At 47.0% G+C, this 21,154-nt stretch overlaps 1 gene segment (V, D, J or C); it reads right to left on the reverse strand.

The window, feature by feature from the left end:
- The window catches only part of LOC132818608 (Ig kappa chain V-V region MOPC 149-like), a gene marked incomplete at its 3' end in the record, with an annotated part of 322,978 nt that extends 302,150 nt beyond the window's left edge, over positions 1–20,828 (reverse strand). The window contains 1 exon segment of the V gene segment in view: positions 20,766–20,828. Coding sequence covers positions 20,766–20,814 — 49 coding nt within the window.
- Positions 20,829–21,154: the final 326 nt, after the last annotated feature.

Genomic DNA, 21,154 nt, shown 5'->3' on the forward strand with positions numbered 1-21,154 from the left:
CCAATTGTTGGCTGAAGCCTCTGGTTGTTCGGTGAGTCCAAGCCATTGTCTTGCTCTCTGCAGTTATACCATCAACTTGGTTTCTCAGTGTGAGCCAGGAGACCACTGCGTGGTGACTTCCTGTTCCACTGTCGGTGTTTAAAGCAAGTGGGAACTGTCGAGGTTAATCCCATCATGAACATCAGAACATTGTTGGAACTACCTCCACTGACTCATTTCTTTGGCCACCATTGCAGTAAAAGCAAATCTCTCCTTTGCCAGCACAAAGAGAAAGTGCCTGTCAGATTCCCTCGTGTGTGATGGTTTAGCCCAATAGGAGCAACCCTGGTAAATCATGCTGTATCAGCCTGGACAGAATCCTGGGCAAACTCCAAATGAAACCATGACCTTTAGTAGATCTGCTGCTACACAAAATATTGAATTGGAATCCTTGTTCCCGAATCACCTCGTCAAACCTAAATACAATTGAGAAAATAAAAACCAAACCCATTTCCCCAGGGCATATGTCACAACAAGAAAGTGGGGAGCAGACAGTTACTGTTCGCCTGTCTCTGCGGAGCGTCGCTTTTCCTGTCTCCGCTCTCCTTGCAGGATATCATTTTTACCACCCTTTCTGTCTGAGAATACTACTGTTCCTGTCCCCACTCTCTTGGGACAGGTTGGGGATGTCACAACCAACCAGTTTGTTAGTTCCATTTACTCTCATGAAATGTGTAATCCCTGCTTCACTATGTGTGTGAGCCATGTGTGAAAACCCAGCACAGCCAACCCTTCACTTCAATCAGATCACAGGGTCCGAGGTTGGTCTGTACTATCTGGACCCAGACAAAAACACTGACTGACTGGATCACGATCAAGATAACCCAGATCAAGTCCCAGTGAGACTGCTGTTGACTTTCACCCTCAAATCCCACTGAGGAGGTGGTTATTAATCCCAGTGTTGTCATAGATTAACTCCCAGAGGTTCATGATTCATTCTAGATTTACACAAGTGTGTGATGTTGTCAGGCGACAGCTGGGAGACATGGAGATAAAATATAAAAGGAGACAGAATTATATTTATGCTATACGTTTCTTGAACTTAGGATGTTTGGAAATGTTTCACAGTCAATGGAATACTTCCAAAAACCAGACATTGTTGTGATGTGGGAACTGTGACTGCCTGGGCAAGGCAGATCTTTTCACAGCACCACCCAGAGACTGGAGGCTGCTACTGCAGGCAGGCTCCAACCAGCTCTGCTGTGAGGGAAGGACACTGGAGCACACAAGGACATGGGAAATAGGAGCAGGAGGAAGCCTCCAATAGCTGTCCATCCTTTCTTAAATACAGGGACCAAAATTGCAAACAATACTCCAAATGCAGGCTCACTAACACCCTCGATAGTTTTAATAGGATTTCTCTGTTTTTAAATTTCAACCCCAGCAATAAAGGTGAAAATTCCATTCGCCTTCTCGATTCCTTGCTGCTCCTGCACTAACTGTCTGTGTTTCATGCACAATACTACCCAGATCACTCTGTACTGCACTTTGTTGGAATCTCTCACTATTTAAATAATAGTCTGCCTTTAGGTTATTCTGACCCAAGTGTATGGTCTCACACTTTTTGACATTAAATTCCGTCCACTGTGTATTAGTGGTTCATTTCCAGTTTGGTCTTCTCTTTGTGATTGACTGTCTCAATGCATCTGTCTGTAGTGTGTCCCATTCCCATTTGTTGATGGCCCTGATACTTGATTGTCTAAACCTTTTCTGGTTCCATTCAGTGACAGGCAGGAGGTTGGAAGAACACAGCAAGGCAGGCAGCATCAGGTGGTGGAGAAGTTGATGTTTTGGTGTAATCTTCTTCAGGAATGGGGTTAGGTGTAGAGGAAGCAGATAAAAGGGGGTAGTGGGGACAGGATGATTTAAGTGAGGATGGTGAAGACAGGTAGATGATACACTTGGTTGGTCAATGGGAGGAATGAATCTGGTAGGTGGCAGGCAGGAGTGGAAGGGAGGGAGAGGGGCTGGGAAGGGAATCGGGGGAAGGGAAGAGTGGTTATTTGAAATTGGAGAACTTAATGTTGAGTCATCTGGGCTGTAGGCTGCCCAGATGGAAGATGAAGTATTGTTCCACCAATTTGTGGTTTGGTTCATTGTGGCAATGGAGGAGGCTGATGATGGTCATGTCGGAAAGGGATTGGGAAGGGGAATTGAAATGGACTGTGACTGAGAGGTCTGATCGGCCCTTGCAGGCCTGGCTGAGATGCTCGGTGAAACATTCCCTAAGATTATATTTTGTCTTCACAATGTAGAGAAGACCACATCACGGGCACCTGATGCAGTAAACTAGTTTGGAGGAGAGGCAATGTCTCACCTGGAAGGACTGTTTGGGGCCCTGGATGGAGGGGACGGATTGGTGTAACAGCAGGCTTTGCATCTTTTTGCGTTGCAGGGGAAGGTTCCTGGGGGTTCGGGAGGGTAGGTGGGCAGTGGCACAAACCAAGAATTGTCAAAGGGAACAGTCCTTGTGGAAGGCAGCCAGGGGTGGGGAGAGGAAGATGTTCTTGGTGGTTAGTCTAGTTGGAGTTGGTGGAAGCGTTTAAGGATGATGCGTTAATTGGTACAGGGATTGGTAATAGTTGAGGACAATGGTGAGTCTGACTTCATTGTGTTTGGAGAGGGGTCGGTTTAGAGCAATGGAACGGGAAATGGAGGTAGTGCAGTGGATGACAGAAGGATGACAGAAGGAGGAAAAGCATGTTGTTCATAAGAGGTGGACATCTGTGATCAGCGAAATGTCTCCTCATCCGAGCAGATGGAGTGGAGGCAGAGGAATTGGGAGAATGGGATGGAGTTCTGCAGGAGACTGGTTGGGAGGAGGTGTAGCCCAGGTAGTAATGGGAGTCTGTGGGTGTGTAGTAATTGCCTGTTTGAAGATTATCGCCAGAATTGGAAATGGAGAGGTGTAGAAAAGGCAGGGAGGTGTCTGAGATGGATGAAGTGAAGTAGAGGACAGGGTGGAAGTTGTGGGGAAAGTCAATGAACTGCTCCAGTTCAGCCTGGATGCAGGATGCTGCACCGATATAGTCACTGATGTAATGGCACAGTGCCTGTATAGTCACTGAAGAGGGACTGGTCGACATTGCTCAAACGGGGGCCCATGGCCACCCCCTGGACTAGTTTGGCAAGGCGGAGGAATATATTGGTGGACCGGGACTGGATGGGTCCGTTGCAAAGGAAAAGGTGTTGGGCCTGGAGGCCATCCTTGTGGGGTATGGACATGTATAAGGACTGCACATCCATCGTGGAGATAAAGCACTTAGGGCTGGGGAACTGGAGGTTACTGAAGAGATGGAAGGCATGGTTGGTGTAGCCGATGTAGGTGGGCAGTGCCTGAACCAAGGAGGAGAGTTGAGGTAGGATGAGAGGAGTTCGGTGGGGCAGGGGCATGCTGAGATGATGGGTCAACTGGGTAGTTGGGCTTGTGGATTTTGGGGAGCAGGGAGAACTGGGCAATGCAGGGCTGAGGGACTATGAGAGACAGTGGAGGGGAGATCACTGGAGGCAATGAGGTCACTGACAGTGTGAGTGATTTTGGCCTGATGGGTCACAGCGGGGTTATGGGCAAGGGGGAGGTAGGACGTGGTGTCTAAGAGTTGGGGTTCAGCCTCTGTGACTTTTAGGTCTGTTCTCCAGACTAACACCACCCCACATTTGTCAGCGGGTTTGTTGGTGAAACAGGGGTTGGCACATAGAGAGTGGAGTGCTTGATCAGAGGGGGTGTGGTTGGAATGGGTGAGGGGGAGAAATGGAGGCGGGTGATGGCACATCAACAGTCAGCAATGAAGAGGTCTCGAGTGTGTACACAGCTAATAGGGGGTGACCAAATGGAGGAGTAAAGTTAGAGATGGGAGAAGGGGTCCTCAGAGGGAGTTTGGAAGTTTTTGTTAAAGAAGAAGATACGAAGGTAGAGGCGGCGGAAGAAGAGCTCCACGTGGTGGTGGGTGTGGGTTTCATTGAGGTGGGGTCGGGCGGGAATGACTGTGAGCCCTTTCCTGAGGATGGATCTTTTGGCCTCAGACAGTTTGAGGTCAGGGCGGTATAGTAAATATGGGGCAAAGCTCAGGGTTGAGGTTTTGGAGGGGGCCCAAGTTGGCTGAAGGAGGGGAGGGGGGAAGGGTGATGGCATGCAGTGGGTGAGGGTTGGTTGTGGTGTAGCACGGGGGAATGGGTGTTGGAGAGAAAGGAGATTGGGGCGGAGGTGGGCTGTGGAGTGAGGTGGGGGAGTGGGAAAGCGGGGATGAGGTGAAGAGGGAGAAGTGGAGGGATAGGGTGCATTGAGGGGGTGGATGGGTGAGGAGGGAGAGCGAGTGTGCTGGCTGGCTGCAGGTAGGCAGTTGGACTCAGGGTGACTGTGGGAAATGCAGTCTGAGTCTTGGTTGCAGAGTGGGAGGGGCCTGAATTGTAGGCAGAGGTTGGAGCGAAGTCAAGGCCAGTCTGAGTGTTTTGACTCAGGTTCAATTCCAGCCTCAGGCAAATGTCTGTGTGGAGTGTGTACATTCTCCAAATGTCTGCGTAGGTTTCCTCTGGGTGCTCTGGTTTCCTCCCACATTCTAAAGACATGCAGGTTAAGTGAATTGGCTGTGCTATGTTGCCCATAGTGATCAGGGATGTGTAGGTTAGGTTCATTAGTCAGGGCAAAAGTAGAGTAATGGGATAGGAGATTGGGTCTTGGGTGGGTTACTCTTCCAAGGATAAGTGTGGACTTGTTGGGCCTGTTTCCTCACAGTAGGGATTCTATGACAGGCCATTCCAGATTCCCACCACCCGCTGAGTGAAAACATTCTTCCCCAAATCTTATTTGTGGTGCCCATGATGAAATATTTCAAACCATTCATTTTGTCTCGTGTCGTTTAGCTCTTGGGCTCCTTGTTCAATAAATGGTTTATTCTTTTTGATAAAATATGAGTTCCCTGACAGGGACAGTTAACTTTGTCCAATCAAGGAGTCCTGGCTGGCAGATAAAAAGAGGAGTGTCTTAATCCCTGCCCTCCCCTTCACTGTTTGATCACACAACATTGCCCTTTGATGTGAAGTGCACTGCTTGTCACTGGCCACGCGGGTGTTTTCCTATCTTCCTGGTGGTGGAAATTGAATAAAGATTCGGGCGCTTTGTGTCTCTCACTGTGTCTCACACCTACACACACACACACCATGGGTGCTGGGGAAAAAAAATAAGCTCCCCTGCATTCGGCGGCAGTGTGGGGGTGAAATAAAACAGGCATGTTAGGGGTTCTGAACATTCTGAGAGCTGGCTCTGAGGGAGCTGGATCAGTGTCAAGGACTCTCCACATGTAAGTAAGAAAAAAAGAAGAAAAAAAGAAAAAAGAGGAGTGTCAGAAGGACTGAAACTCTGGTACCTGACTCTGAATAACAACCTGCCAACCAACCCCCTCCTTCTGTCATCCTCAATCTCCCCCTGCTTACTCTTGTTTCACCTTCGATCCAGCCTGTGCTGCCTTTGGGAGAGGTTGGCCTTCCCTCCATCACCCAGGAATGTGGTCATTATCCCAGAGCAGTCACACTTTTAACCTGAGGGTCATCACAGCTGTAGCAGGGGGAGAGAAGGTGGCACCTTCATGGTGGTCATACCTGTCATTAATCCACCACAACCTCTCTTGGGGCTGTATGAATTCAACCTCCCTCCCTCAGACAGCTCCCCTCCCTGGAAGGTAATATTGCTGCACCTAGTTTTGGGTTAATTAACCACTGAAATATGACTATGGGGAGCCAGCATTGGCTGGGCAGGCAGCCACAACTCCTCTGGCCCTGGATTCAAAAAATCTCCTCGGAATTGATCAACACATTTGGGAGCACAGTGCCCACTGCCTCTGAAATCCCTCCCTTCCTGAGAATACACTCTCAGTATTCACCTTTTTCAGCTGCTATCTGAATTTGCTATAAATTCTGTGCCCAATGATCCTGCCCTTCCAGCTACCTAATGAAGGGGCAGCACTCCGAATGCTTTTACTTCCAAATAAACCTGTTGACTATTATCTGGTGTTGTGTGTTTTTTAACTTTGGCCATCTGAATGAGCTGCCTCTCAGACTGAATCAGCTGAGCTGTTTTTCACTCATGATTTGAGAAGATTAAAGCCAAATCTTCAATCCCCAGCACAAAGCCCATTCTCAATCCATCGCTCGGAGACACAGACCTCAGAGAGACACCTACAGGCAGCACAGAGTAACACACTCACACTGAGAGAGACACCTACAGGCAGCACAGAGTAACACACTCACACTGAGAGAGACACCTACAGGCAGCACAGAGTAACACACTCACATTGAGAGAGACACCTACAGGCAGCACAGAGTAACACACTCACACTGAGAGAGACACCTACAGGCAGCTTTTTTGGCTTATGCTCGAAACGTCGAATTCTCTATTCCTGAGATGCTGCCAACCTGCTGTGCTTTGACAGCAACACATTTGCACCTACAGGCAGCACAGAGTAACACACTCACATTGAGAGAGACACCTTCAGGCAGCACTAAGTAACACACTCACACTCCATGCTGCGGATCGGTGTCTCACCGAATGTGGGTGTGTTACTGAGCGCTGTCTGTGGTGTGTCTCTGAGTAACACAGCCACACTCAGAGAGACATCTACAGGCAGTATTGAGTTAAACACTCACACTCAGAGAGGCACACAGCCAACAATGTCTGTGATTGGCCGAAGATTATTTCAGGGGCTATCCGACATGCAGCAGAGATTGCACAGTTCGATCCCATCAGCTGGGCATGTACCAACAGAGTGAAGAGGGAATGCATCAGATTGCACTTACTGAGTCCCAACAACTTTCAGTTTCTGTTCTTTTTGGAATCTACATAAATTCCTGATTAAAGGGATCATTTGAAAATGATTGATGATTGATGATTGTAATTGATTGACAGGCCAAGTAACCAATTGTGACAATGACCTGCTGAAATACAGCCAATCAACTGAGAGATGGGGGGGAGGAGAAAGTCAGTTATTTCCAAAGCACACGGAGACAGAGACTGAATTTTCACCTTTATTCCCTTTTCCACATTCACATTCACAGAAAAAGAAACAACTGCAATTAACAGCCAAGACAGAGGAAGCTGCTCAAATTCATAGCCACAATGGAGATTGAGGAAAACACTTGGAGAGATTTTCTCAATAACATGAGAATCCTGTCCCTTTAAACAGTGACAAAACCTTAAACTGGAACTGGCAGCTGAGCAGGAAGGAGATCTGGTTTACTGAAGCAGAGACTTCTGAGGTTCACATTGTTTTGTGCAGCTAACATAACAAGGCAATCCTGTCCCCATCAAACATTCCCAGGACAAGGACAGCATGGGGTTTGACACAGTGTAAAGCTCTCTTGACACTGTCGCGATGACCTGCTTTAATATCCAAACCTCAGAAGTTTCTCTGAGCAATCCTGAGAAGGAAGAGAGTTGAAATTCAGTGCTGACAATGACCTTTGTCCTGCCAGCTCAGCCCTGTTCTGTTTAAAGTTGTGTCTCCTCTGTGGACTGTCTCCAACACTCTACACACATTCTGATCTCCTGATGCTCTTGCTGAGGGGAGAGGGGAGGGTCACGTGGGTGAGGGCACAGGAGAAGCGAGCGTCGGACTCCCAGTCAGACCCAGAGAGGGTCAGCAGGCTGCTGACACTGTAGGTGCTGTCCGAAGCTCGCAGGTAGTTGCTGGTCTGAACCCCGTCCGAAATGACTGCACCGTCCTTCTTCCACTGCACCTCCAGCTCATCGGGATAGAAGTGATTGGCAAGGCACACCAGGGTGGCAGTGCCCTTGGCATTGACCTGCTCCGGGGAGGGGGGCAGCAGGGTCAGCTTGGGCTGAGAGTTCTCACGGCCTGAAAGACAAGAGAAACAATTTTAATTCCTGCCACTGGAAGGGAATTCAACCATAATCTGGCCATACAATCTTTTTGAACATTTGTCATCAATACAGAATAAACCCAACAAATGACCAAGCATTGTTCACATTGCTTCTTGGGATGTGGGTGTCACTGGCAGGGCCAACATTTATTACCCATCCCTAATTGCCCCTGAGAAGGTGATGGTGAAGTAGCATAGAGAGAAGGGACAGTTTCTGGGCAGCTGGAAGGGCTGTCAATGGGGGAGCATTTTCGTGACAGTGATCAGATCTCAGTGAGATTGAGAGAAGGGATGGAAATGGAGAACCATGGAGCAAGTGTAAAAGTTTTCATTTTACTAAACTGTGCGGTGCTTTGGTAAAAGTGGATCGGAACCAATGGCATGATGGGAAATCAGTGTCAGGGCAGTAGGAGCCCTCGAAGGATGAGATAGACTGTTCAGAATCTGGTCCCACAATTAGTAAGGGTGTGGCTTCCAGATCTAGACCAAATGAACAAGAGGATTGGGGTTCACATACTGACATGGATTGGGAACTGGTTGGCAGACAGGACAGAAAGAATGAGTCTTTTTCTGAATGACAGGTAGTTACACAGTGGTCAGTCCTTGGTACTCAGTTATTCTTAAAGTATAATAATAGAATCATTGAGTCAGAGAGACCCAAAAGGCCCATCAGCCCATTGTGTCCATACTGGTCAAAAAACAACAACCCAATAATTCTCATCCATTTTACCAGCATGAGGGAATTAGATGCGGTATGTGTTCAATAAGGAATTAGATGTAGTTCTTCGGACTAAAGGGATCAAAGGATGTGGGGAGAAAGCAGGAACAGGGGACTGTGTTGGATAATCAGCCATGATCATATTGAATGGTGGAGCAGGCTTGGGGGCCGAATGGCCTACGGTTGCTCGTAGTTTGGATGTTTCTATCTGTATCTCAGATAATGAAGGAATTTGAAGCTGCAAGTCATGTGGAGGTGAAAGATGTGGCCATGGTGTTTAATGCAGGTCAGTGAGGTGGTAAGAAGACACATGGGATAAACTGTTCTTCATTTTCCCTTGATGGAATGAGGGCAATTGCTGGATCGGCAGCATTTATTGTCCATCGCTAATCACCCAAAGGGCAGTTTAGAGTCACCCACATTGCTGTGGGTCTGGGGTCACATGGTAAGGATGGCAGTTTCTTTCCCGAAAGGACATTAGGGAATCAGATGCCGTTTTCCTGACAATCAAAGATGGTTTCGTGCTCGTCATTAGACTCTTAATTCCAGATTTTTTTTGATTGAATTTGAATGCCACCATCTGCTGGATTCTAACCCTGGTCCCCAGAACATTACCTGGATCTCTGGATTAACAGCTCAGCAATAACACCATTAGACCATCACCTCCCTTATCTCATTTTTGGTTGACTGTGAAAGCAAGGTGTTTGTTTATTCTGGAACTGTATAAAACCCCAGTTAGAGCACAGTGAGAGAACTGTGTACGGTTCTGGTCACCACATTACAGAAGGATGTGATCTCTTGAGAGACCAGGACAGAGGAAGAGTTTGTCTGGAATGGGAACTTTGAGTTTTGAGGAATGTTTGGATTGGCTGGGAGTGTTTTTGTTGGAACAGAGGAGGCTGAGGGGAGATTTGATGGTGGTGTGTAAAATGATGAGGGGCCTGGACAGAGTGGGTAGGAAGGACTGATTTCCACCAGCACAGAGGGCAATAACCCTGGGGAGAGATTGAAATCAGTTGGGGGCAGGATTAGAGGGGAGTTAAGGACATTTGTTTTCACCCAGAGGCTGGTGGGATGTGGGACTCACAGCCTGAAAGGGTGGGAGAGGCAGAAACCCTCATCACTTTGAAAAAACACTTGGGTATTCACTTCAAACAGCAAAACCTCCAGAGCTATGGAGCAAGAGCTGGAAAGTGGGATGGATCTTGATACTTCTTTAACAAACCTCCGATCACCCACAGATCAGGAGAAATTTATCCGAGAACTTTGGAGCAGACTCGGATCCACACACTTCGGGAATGAGTCACATTGGGGTGTCTGTGTAGAAGGTTCTAGATTACATTTCAAACCTTGCTGCACACTGCTGGGCTGAGGTCAAGGGTGAGGCTGCAAAGAGTCTCAGTGTCCTTTGGGTCACTGCTCCTAATGATCCCATGCCCCCGGAAGGTGAGAGTGCACAGACAATGGGTGAGTGTTCGGATCAGGAGACTTCAAACTTAAAGAAAGACTTGCATTTGTGAAGCACCTGTCCCCAAATCAAGATGTCCCAATGGATCTTTCCTGCAGACTGTGCACAGCGAGATCCCAAACACAATATGATAAAAAGAAGAGAAACAGATTTTCATTGATTTTGACTGGGGGATAAATATTGATTAGGGACACCAGGGGGAACTGCCTGCTCTTCATCCAAAAGTCCATGGAATGGCATCTTTCACAACTGGAAGACTCTCAGTTCATCAAAAAAAAAGAATAGTTCACTGGAAGTGAGGTTGCAGGTAGGTGGGGGGGGTGGGGGGGGGGGGTGACAATGTCATTTGGTTTGCTTTCTTTTATTGGTCAGTGCATTGAGTATTGGAGTTGGGAGCTCTTGTGGCTGACAGACATTGGTTAGGGCACTTTTGGAATACTGTGTGTAATTCTGGTCTCCCTGCTGGAGGAAAAATGTTGTGAACCTTAAAATGGTTCAGAAAGATTTACAAGGATGTTGCCAAGGTTGGAGGGTTTGAGCTATCGGGAGAGGCTGAATAGGCTGAGGCTGTTTTCCCTGGATCATTGCAGGTTGATGGGTGACCGTATGGAGGTTTATAAAATCATGAGCAGCATAGATAGGGTGAATAGAGAAGATCTTTTCTCCAGAGTGGGGGAGTCCAGAACTGGAGGGCATAGGTTGAAGGTGACAGGGGAAAGATTTAAAAGGGACCTAAAGAACAACGTTTTCATTCAGATGGTGTTAAATGTATGAAATGGGCTGCCAGAAGAAGTGGTGAAGGCTGGTATGATTAAAACATTTAAAAGGCATGGATATGTAAATCAGAAAAGTTTAGAGCATATGGGCATCAATCCAGCCCTTAACATTTCAGGCTCTTCCAAAGACATTTACAGACAGTTTTGTTTGACAAGGAGTCACTGTTGCAATGTCAGGAAGGTGGCAGCCAGTTTCTACACAGCAGGATTCAAGTAGAAGCAAGAGATCAAAGAGCAATAATGAGAAATATTGGCCTGATTAGATTCCCTCCAGTGTGGAAACAGGCAGTTCAGCCTGACAAGTCCACACCAACCCTCCAAACAGCAGCCCACCCAGAAACATTCCATACATTTACTCCTGACTATTTCATCTAACACTGTAGGCAATTTAGAATGGCCAATTCACCTGGCCTGCACATCTTTGGACAGTGGGAGTAAACCAGAGCACCTGGGGGAAACCCACACAGACACAGGGACAATGTGCAAACACCACACAGACAGTTTCCCAAGGCAGGAATTGAACCCGTATCCTTGGCGCTGTGAGGTAGCGGTGCGAACCACTGAGCCACCATGCCTGAGGTCAATCGACACATAAAGTAATTTGGTTCAGTTGGATGGAAAATGAGAAAACGGAAGGTGAAGGAGAAGGTCGATTGCTGGTTAGCGGTGGGATTGATTGTTACCAGAAAATAAAAGATGGGGACGGATTTTTTGAATATCAAAGGAACTAAAGAAGTGCAGGGAAAATCAATAATAAAATAAATTTAAAGAGTTTGTAACTAAATGCACAAAGCATTCCGAATAAGGTAGACAAAGTGACGCAATAAATCAAGGTAAATTGAGTGTCCAAGGAATTAAACTAGTTAAAGTGGAGGAGGGCTCAGGAGAGGTTATTCAAGTTTCTAGAAGACAACCTAGGACAGAGAGTACAGAAAGGAACAAGAGTCGAACTTCAAGCACAGTAGATAAGAGGACAATGATGAGAAGGAGGGCAGTCAATGCAGGACTGAGGGTGTTGTACTTAAATGCACACAGTATACACAATGAGCTTGTAGTGCAGATTGAAACTGGTAGGTACGATGTTGTGGGTATCACAGAGACATGGCTGTAAGGGGGTCTGGGCTGGGAACTAAATATCCAAGGATCCATGTCCTATCAAAAGGACAGGCAGATGGGCAGAGGGGCAAGAGTTGCCTTGTTAGTGTGAAATAAAATTCAATCAATAGCAAGAAGTCAGAAGGTGTAGAATCTGTGTGGGTAGAGCTGAGGAACCACAATAAAGAATCTGATGCAAGTTATGTCCAGGTCTCCAAGCAGTAATCAGGGTGTGGGGAAGGAAATCAATCAGGAGACAGAAAATTAGATTAGATTACTTACAGTGTGGAAGCAGGCTGTTCAGCCCAACAAGTCCACACCGACCCACTGAAGCGCAACCCACCCATACCCCTACATTTACCCCTTACCTAACACTACGGGCAATTTAGCATGTCCAATTCACCTGACCTGCACATCTTTGGACTGAGGGAGGAAACCCACGCAGACATGGGGAGAACGAGCAAACTCCACGCAGTCAGTCGCCTGAGATAGGAATTGAACCTGGGTCTCAGGCGCTGTGAGGCAGCAGTGCTAACCACTGTGCCACCATGCCGCCCAGAAAAGGGATAAACTAAATGTCAGGGTAGACCTCAATGGATAGGTGGACTGGGTAGTGCATCGAAAGAAAAGGATTTCACGGAATGTCTACGAGATGGTTTTTGGAGCAGCTTGTGGTTGAGCCATGATGGAACAGGCAGGTGTGGATTCAGTGATGTGGAATGAGGCAAACATGATTAGTGAGTTTAAGGTGAAAGTATCACTCTGGATAAGTGACCATAATTCCCCCTGTAGTTTGAGAGAGAGAAGCTACAATCAGATGGAACTGTATTTCAGTTGAGTAAAGGTAACTGCAAAGACATGAGGAAGGAGCTGGCCAGAGTTGGTTGTAAGGGGAGCCGAGCAGGTAAGATGGTGGGGCAGCAAACAGCAGAGTTTCTGGGGGTAATTCAGGAAGTAGAGTAGGAATTCATCCCAAAAAAGAAAAAAACATTCTCAGGGGAGGACAAGGCAACCATGGCTGATGAGGGAGGTCAAGGACAGCATAAAAGCAAAAGAAAAAGCATCCAATGTGGTGGAGAATAGTGGGAAGCCAGAGGATTAGGAAGTCTTTAAAGAGCTATAGAGGATAACTAAAAAAGCATTAAGGGTGGAGAAGATGAAATCTGGGAGTTATCTAGCCAGTAATATAAAAGAAGATTGCAAGAGTTTTAGCAAATATATAAAAAGGAAGAGGGAGGCAAAACTAGACATTGGATCACTGGAAAATGAGTTTGGAGAAAGAATAGTAGGAAATGAAGGAATAGCCGAGGAATTGAATCGATACTTTGCATCAGTCTGCACCATGGAAAACACCAGCAGTGTACCAGTACTTCCAGACTGTCAGGGGGCAGTTCAGGCGTGTAGTGGCCATCAGTAAGGAGGAGGTACTGGGGAAGCTGGAAGGTCTGAATTTGGATAACTCCCCCAGACTGGATGAACTACACCAGTGTGTTCTGAAGGAGATCACTGAAGAGATTGTGGAGGCATTGGTGATGATCTTTCAGGAATCAATGGAGTCAGGGTGTGGAGGTGGAGATTTGATGGGGGATATATACCCCTTGCCTAAGGCTAAGGCCAATTCACCTGACCCGCACATCTTTGGACTGTGGGAGGAAACCGGAGCACCTGGAGGAAACCCACACAGACACGGGGAGAACATGCAAACTCCACACAGTCAGTCGCCTGAGGCAGGAATTGAACCCAGGTCCCTGGCGCTGTGAGGCAGCAGTGCTAACCAATGTGCCACAGTGTCACCCGGTGGACTTGGAAGTGCAATGGTAAAATAGGGCTGAGTCAACACGGTTTCATCAAGGGGAGGTCATGCCTGGCAAATGTGTTAGAATTCTTTGAGGAGGCAATGAGCCAGTCAGGCAAAGGAGAGTCCGAGGAAGTAATGTATTTTGATTTCCAGAAGGTATTTGACATAAGATAAGCGCCCACGGTGTTAGGGGCAATGTACTGGCATGGACTGAGAACGGACAGGTTGGCATAAAGCAGAGAGTGAGGAAAGATGGCAGCTGGTGACTGGTAGAGTTCTGCAGGTGTCAATGTTGGGACAATAACTATTCACGTTATACATTAACAATCTGGATGAAGGAAGTGAAGACATTGTTGCTAAGTTTGCAGACAACATGAGATAGGTGGAGGGACAGGAGGGGCGGCACGGTGGCACAGTGGTTAGCAGTGCTGCCTCACAGCGCCAGAGACCTGGGTTCAATTCCCAACTCAGGCGACTGACTGTGAGGAGTTTGCACGTTCTCCCCGTGTCTGCGTGGGTTTCCTCCGGGTGCTCCGGTTTCCTCCCACAGTCCAAAGATGTGCGGGTCAGGTGAATTGGCCACGTAAATTGCCCGTAGTGTTAGGTAAGGGGTAAATGTAGGGGTATGGGTGGGTTTCGCTTCGGCGGGTCGGTGTGGACTTGTTGGGCCGAAGGGCCTGTTTCCACACTGTAAGTAATCTAAAGTAATCTCTAATCTAAAGGTAGTGTTGAGGAAGTGGGAAGGCTGTAAAAGGTCCTAATAGGCTCTGAGAGTTGGCAAAGAAGTGGCAGATAGAACACAAGAAGAAATACAAAGACTGTTTGCTAAATGAGGAAAGCCTTTGGAAATCTAAAGCACAAACCTCATTCAGGTTTCCCTTCAGGTTAACAGGCAGGTCCAGTTTGTGCTTGAGAAGGCAAATGAAATGATAGCATTCATTTCAATAGGGCCAGAATACAAGAGCAGAGATGTACTGCTGAGGCTGTGTAAGGCTCTGGTCAAACTGTATTTGGAATATTGTGGGCATTTTTGGGACCCATATTTTAATAGAACAATGTGCTGGCATTGGAGGGGTTTACAAGAATGATCCTGGCAATGAAGGGCTTGTCATATCAGGCGTGCTTGAGGACTCTGGGTCTGTACTCAATGGACTTTAGAAGGATGAAGAGGGATCTTATTGAAATTTACAGAATACTGACAGGCCTGGATAGAGTTGATGCAGAGAAGATGTTTCCAAAAACAGGAGAGACTCGGTAACCAAGGCACAGCCTCAGAATGAAGGGCCGACTCTTTAGAGTTGAGATAAGGGTGAATCTCTTCAGCCAGAGGGTGGTGAATCTGTTGAACTTATTGCTACAGAGGGCAGTGGAGGCCAAGTCACTGAGTGTATTTAAGACAGGGATAGATAGGTTTGTGATTGTTAAGGGGATGGAAAATTCCTGTGGAGTAGGCAGGAGAATGGGGTTGAGAAGCATATCTGCCAAGATCAAATTGCAGAGCAGATTCAATGGGCTGAATGGCTGATTTCTGCTCCTATTTCTTAAAGTCTTCTGGAGAGTTTCCCAAAACCCTGGAACACTGAACCTACTGGACTGTGAGCCCTGCTGTAGCTGTTTATCAACAGATAACCAAAGAGTGGAGAGAGTGTGCATTTAGGTGGGAACTTCAGAATGCTTCCCAGCTCCTGGAATACCATGAGAGCAGGAAGTGTGGTCAGTGACAGCAGTTGGAGCTCCAGGTTCTGGAGCTTGAGCAGCAGCTGGTGTCAGTGGAGAGCATCTGTGAGGCTGAGAGCTCCGTGGAGAGCACGTTTCTAGATGTGGTCACTCTGCAGCTTCAGAGTATGCAGGGAGAGAGGGAATGGGGGAGCAGCAGACAGTCCAAAAGGACCAGGCAGCTAGTACAGGAATCCCTGAGTGCCTCCCACTCTCCAACTAGGATTCAGTTCAGAATCCTGATGAGAATGATGGTTCATCTGGGGAGTGCAGCCAGAGCCAAGTCCCTGGCACCACGGGGGGGGGGGCTCAGCTATACAGGAGGGCAGAAGGAAAACTGGAAGAGCGATAGTGAGAGGATATTTGAGAGTGAGGGCATCGATAGGTGTTTCTGCAGCTGCAGATGGGAATCCAGGATGGTGTGTTGTCTCTCTGATGCCAAGGTCAAGGATGTCACTGAGCGGCTGCAGAACACCCTGAGGGGAGAAGGGAAACAGCCAGCAGTCATAGTCCACATTGGTCCCAGTGATGGATGGAGAAAAAGGAACGTGGTCCTGCAGTCAGAAGGTTGGGAGCTCTGGAGGGAATTAGCAGCAGGAACTGAAAAGGAGGAATCTCCGGATGACTTCCAGTGCTACATGCAGGTGAGAATAGAATCAGGAGGTGAGCACAGGTGACTGTGGGGCTGGAAAGAGGATCCATGAGGGAGGTCTTTGGATTTTTGTGAGGTGGTTTACTCATGCAGTTAGAGAGGGTTTAAAACTAACTTGGCAGGGCTGTGCGAACCAGGAGAGAATGTCAAAGAGGAACACAAAGGAACACAGAATCCTCAGTTCAGTCAATAAGTCACCTCCCAGTGGGAAGGATGTGGAAGAATACAAATGCATGAATTTACAGAGACCTGCAAATATGGTAGAGTTGTTATAAATGGGCGGGGCGGTCTTTAGCTTCTGAATATAGACTGGGATAGTAGCAGTGTAATGGGCAGGAAGGGCCCAGAGTTGTGAGAGTGTGTTCAGGTGAATTTTCAGGTGGCATCGGTGGCTCAGTGGTGGCTCAGGTGGGGCAGCACGGTGGCTCAGTGGGTAGCACTGCAGCCTCTCAGAGCTAGGGTCACAGGTTCGATTCCAGCCTTGGGTAACTGTCTGTGTGGAGTTTGCACATTCTCCCTGTGTCTGCGTGGGTTTCCTCCGGGTGTTCTGGTTTACTCCCATGGTCCAAAGATGTTCAGGTCAGGTGAATTGGCCATGCTAAATTGCCCACAGTGTTAGATGCATTACTGAGAGGGAAATGGGTCTGGGTGGGTTACTCTTCGGAGGATCGGTGAGGACTTTTTGGGCAGAAGGGCCTGTTTCGACCCCGTAGAGGCTCTAATCTAATCATTGGCAGTGAAGAAGGCTGTCTAAGAATACAATGGAATCTTGATCAACTGGGCCAGTGGGCTGAGGAATGGCAGATGGAGTTTAATTCAGATACATGTGAGTGCTATATTTTGGTAAGACACAAGACATGGGTGAGATCCCAAACAAATATTTCAGGTCAGTATATATTGTGGAGAAAGCTAGGGAATTTGGAAAAATAGTGATGTCTTGAAAAGAGACCACACACAAATGAGGAGACGCTCAAGATCTGAAAACACATAAAAGTAGTAGATAAACCCTAGGACCTGATCAGGTGTATCCCAGAACATTGTGGCAAACTAGGGAAGAGATTGCTGGGCCCCTTACTGAGATATGTGTATCACTGACAACTATGGGTAAGGTGCTGGAGAACCAGAGAGGTTGACTAATGTTATGCCATTATTTAAGAAAGAAAGACTGTAAGGAAAAGCCAGGGAATTATAGACCAGTGAGCCTGATGTCAGTGTTGGGTAAGATGTTGGAGTGGATTCTGTGGGATAGGATTTACATTCTTTGGATAATCAATGTGGTTTTATGCATAGGAAATCATGTCTCCTGAATTTGATTGAGGAGGTGACAAAGAAGATTTATGGAGATAGAACAATAGACATTGTCAATATGGACTTCAGTAAAGTTTTTGACAAGGTTCCACATGATAGACTGGTTAGTAAGGTTAGACCACATGGGATCCAGGGGGAGTGAGCCATTGGGATAAAAAAATTGGATTGAAGATAGGAGACAGGAGTGGTGGTAAAAGGTTGCTTTTCAGACTGGAGATCTGTGAATAGCTGTGTGCCACTAACATTGGTGCTGGATTCACTATTTTATAGAAATGATTTGGATGTGAATATAGGAGTTACAGTAAGTTTGTAGATGATATCTAAATTGGTACGATAGTGGATAGCGAAGAAATTCATCTCAGAGTACAGCGGGACCTTCATCAGATGGGGCAATGGGCAGAGGTGTAGCATATGGAGTTCAGTTTAGATAACTGTGAGATGTTGCATTTTGGAAAGGCAACCCAGGGCAGGAGTTAGACAGTTAATGGGAGGGCCCTGTGGAGTGTTGCTGAACAAAGAGACCTCGGATTGAAGATGCAAGTGCATTATTACTTGAAAGTGGGGTCACAAGTAGACAGGGTGATGAAGAAGGTGTTGGGTACACTTGCTTTTATTGGTCACTATTTTGAGTATAGGAGTTGGGACATCATGTTGCAGCTGTACAGGAGATTAGTGAGGCCACTTTGGCAATAATGTGAACAATCCTGATCACCTTGAAAATAGGAAGGATGCTGTTAAACTTATAAAGCTGCAGAAAAGATTTACAAGGACATGGCCAGGAATTGGAGGGTTTGAGCTATAGGGAAAGGCTGAAGAAACTGGGTCTATTTTTCCTACAGCATCTAAGGCTTCGGGGTGACCTTATAGATGTTTATACAATCATGAGGGGCATGGACAGGGTGTATATCCAAGGCCTTTTCTTTGGGAAAGGGAGTCCAAAACAAGATGGCATAGGTTTAAGGTGAGAGGCAAAATATTCAAAAGGGACCTGAGGGGTAACTTGTCACACAGAGGGTGGTATGTGTCTGGATCGAGCTGCCAGAGTAAGTATTGGAGGCAGATACTATTACAGCATTTAAAACGCATTGGGATGGGTACATGAATCGGAAGGGTTTTGAGGAATGTAAGCAAAATGCTGGCAAATGGGATGAGGTGATTTAGGATATCTGGTTATCATGGACAAGTTGAACTGAAAGGTCTGTTTCCACGCTGTATGACTCCATGACGATGAGAAGCTGGAAAAGCTGAAACTTTTTATTCTGACACGTAAGAGTCTGAGGAGTGACCTTGTAAAGGTTTATAAAATCATGAGGGTCATAGAAAATGTGAATAATTCAGGAAGGAGCTGAAGTTTTGTAGAAATGGCAAAAAATATTCCTGAAGATCCTTCCAGGGATGAGGAACATCAGTTATACAGATTGATTGGAGAATTTGGGACTGTCTTCTTTGGCGAAGGCTGAGAGGAGATTTGTTTGAGGAATTAAAACCAGGAGGGGCCTGGACAGGGTAAATAGGGAGAAAATGTTCCCAATTGAGAAAGGATTGAGACCGAGAGAACACAGATTTAAAGTAATAAGTAAAAGTAACAAAAGTGAGAGGGGGAACAACATTTTCAGCCAGTGGGTGGTTAAGGTGTGGAATGCACTGCCTAAGAGTGTGGTGGAGGCAGCTTCAATTAAAACATTCCGAAGGGAATGAGACTGTTATTTGAAAAGGAACAATGTGCAGGGTGACAGGGAGAAGGCAGGAGAATGACACTCAGTGAATTGCTCAGTCGGAGAACCATGACAGACAGGATGGACGGAATGGCCTCCTTGTGCACTGTAACTATTCTGTGATTGTGTGATTGAGCAGAGTTAAAGCTGGGGGAGGTGGGAGCTCGGTGTCTCACTGTGCTGCTGCTGCTGCTGCTGCTGCTGCTGCTGAGGTCAGTGAGATCAGAGACTGGGACAGGGAGCCAGAGCTCACATCAAACTCTGCCCCGTGTCCGTCACACTGAGACTGGCAGGAGGCTACTCACTGATTTCACTCCATGCTGCAGGAATGGGACCACAGGCTGCAAATGGACAGAGCTCCTCCACACGGTGAGTAAAACTGACTGACTTATATCTTGCTTCTTAAAGGGGGCAATGGAACTGAAGTGGTACGGTTGGACAACTGTTAGACACAGTGCTCCTTAATCAACCATTTCGTTCACTGCAGCTCCCCACTAACACCTTCAACAAATCAGTAACTGTATTTTAGAAAGTGTGTTTCAGTATTGAAAGGGTTAATAACAGAGGATTGAGGTTTACTTACTCAGTCTGAGCTTGGTTCCTTTACCGAACGTGTCCCACAGTGAGAGTTCCCAGTGCAGAGGCTGTACAAAAACCTCTGCTCTCTGCTTCCCCCCCATCACTCTCAACCTCTCCCTGTCTCCCAGTCTCTCGTTCACTCTCAACTTCTTTCTGCCCCTCTCTGTCTCTCCCTCATTCATGTGTCTTTCTGTCTCCATCTCTCTCTGTGTCCAGCTGGGCTTGGGAGCTTTGTGAAATTTATTTTTCGATATTAAATCTTGCAGCTGTTCTTCACGCGTGGTCATGGAGTGTCAGAGGGAAACTTGAGGCCTTCAGTGAGCGGTGGACACCACAGGGACTGGAGTGTGTCATGGACAGTTACAATCCCAGCATGGGGTAATTTGTTCAGTTTCATTTGTATCTAATTGTGGATGTGTCAGTTCAGGCTGTGGGACTGTGTGTCCATTATTATACATTTTATATAACTGATTGATGTGTCAGTGCATGAGGTGGTGCTGTGTGTCTTGAGGTTTTGGTATGGCTCTGTATCACTGTGTTGAGCGGAGCTGCTATACCAGCTGTTCTGACAGTAATAGTCAGCGACATCCTCACTCTGAACGTTGCTGATTGTCAGGGTGTAACTGGTCCCTGATCCACTGCCGGTGAATCGCTCGGAGACTCCTGTGAATCGAGATGTTGCAGCATAGATCAGGAGAGAGGGTTTCTGACCTTCTCGCTGCTGGTACCAACTGAGGTAGCTGCTAATGTCTTGACTGGCCGTACAGGTGATGGTTGCAGTCTGGCCCAGTTCCACTGACAGCACCGGGGGAGACTGGGTCATGATAATCTCCCCATTGATACCTGAGGGGTCAGAGAGAAACACAGTGAAGTCAGAACTGTCACAGAAAGAGCCGGTCAAATGAGAGATTGTTGGAGACACTGAGCTTTCCTCTGGTTTCAGCATTTTCCCTTCAATCACAAGTCAGTGGAATTGGAGTGAAATGGAGAGCAGCGAAAGATTCAAGGTGGAAGGAGAGAGATTTGTACCTGCGACACAGAATGCCAGGGGCCAGATCAGCTGGATGTGTGTAATCATGGTGTGTGCTCCTGTCCCTGTGCCTGGTTCCTGATAAACTCTCCCTTCACTGGGCTCTGCTTTATAAAGCTGCAGCCTGTGAGAGTCTGACTGGGTGTTCCTCAGTATGTAAATGGCATCAGGCAGAGAGAGCCACGTCAGCCCCTCACACTTCCTCTTCTCTCTCTCCCTCTCTCTCTCTCATCCTTTCTTTTCTTTCTCCCTTTTCCCTTTTTTCTCTTTCTCACCCTTCTCTTGTATACGTTCTTGTTATTCGTTGACTTTCTCTCTCTTTTTCTATTTCCGTCTCCAACTCTGTCCTCTCCCAATTATATAACTACTTATATCTTTCCTTTTTTCC

This window comes from Hemiscyllium ocellatum, chromosome 9, assembly GCF_020745735.1.
Source record: "Hemiscyllium ocellatum isolate sHemOce1 chromosome 9, sHemOce1.pat.X.cur, whole genome shotgun sequence".
Lineage (NCBI taxonomy): Eukaryota > Metazoa > Chordata > Chondrichthyes > Orectolobiformes > Hemiscylliidae > Hemiscyllium > Hemiscyllium ocellatum.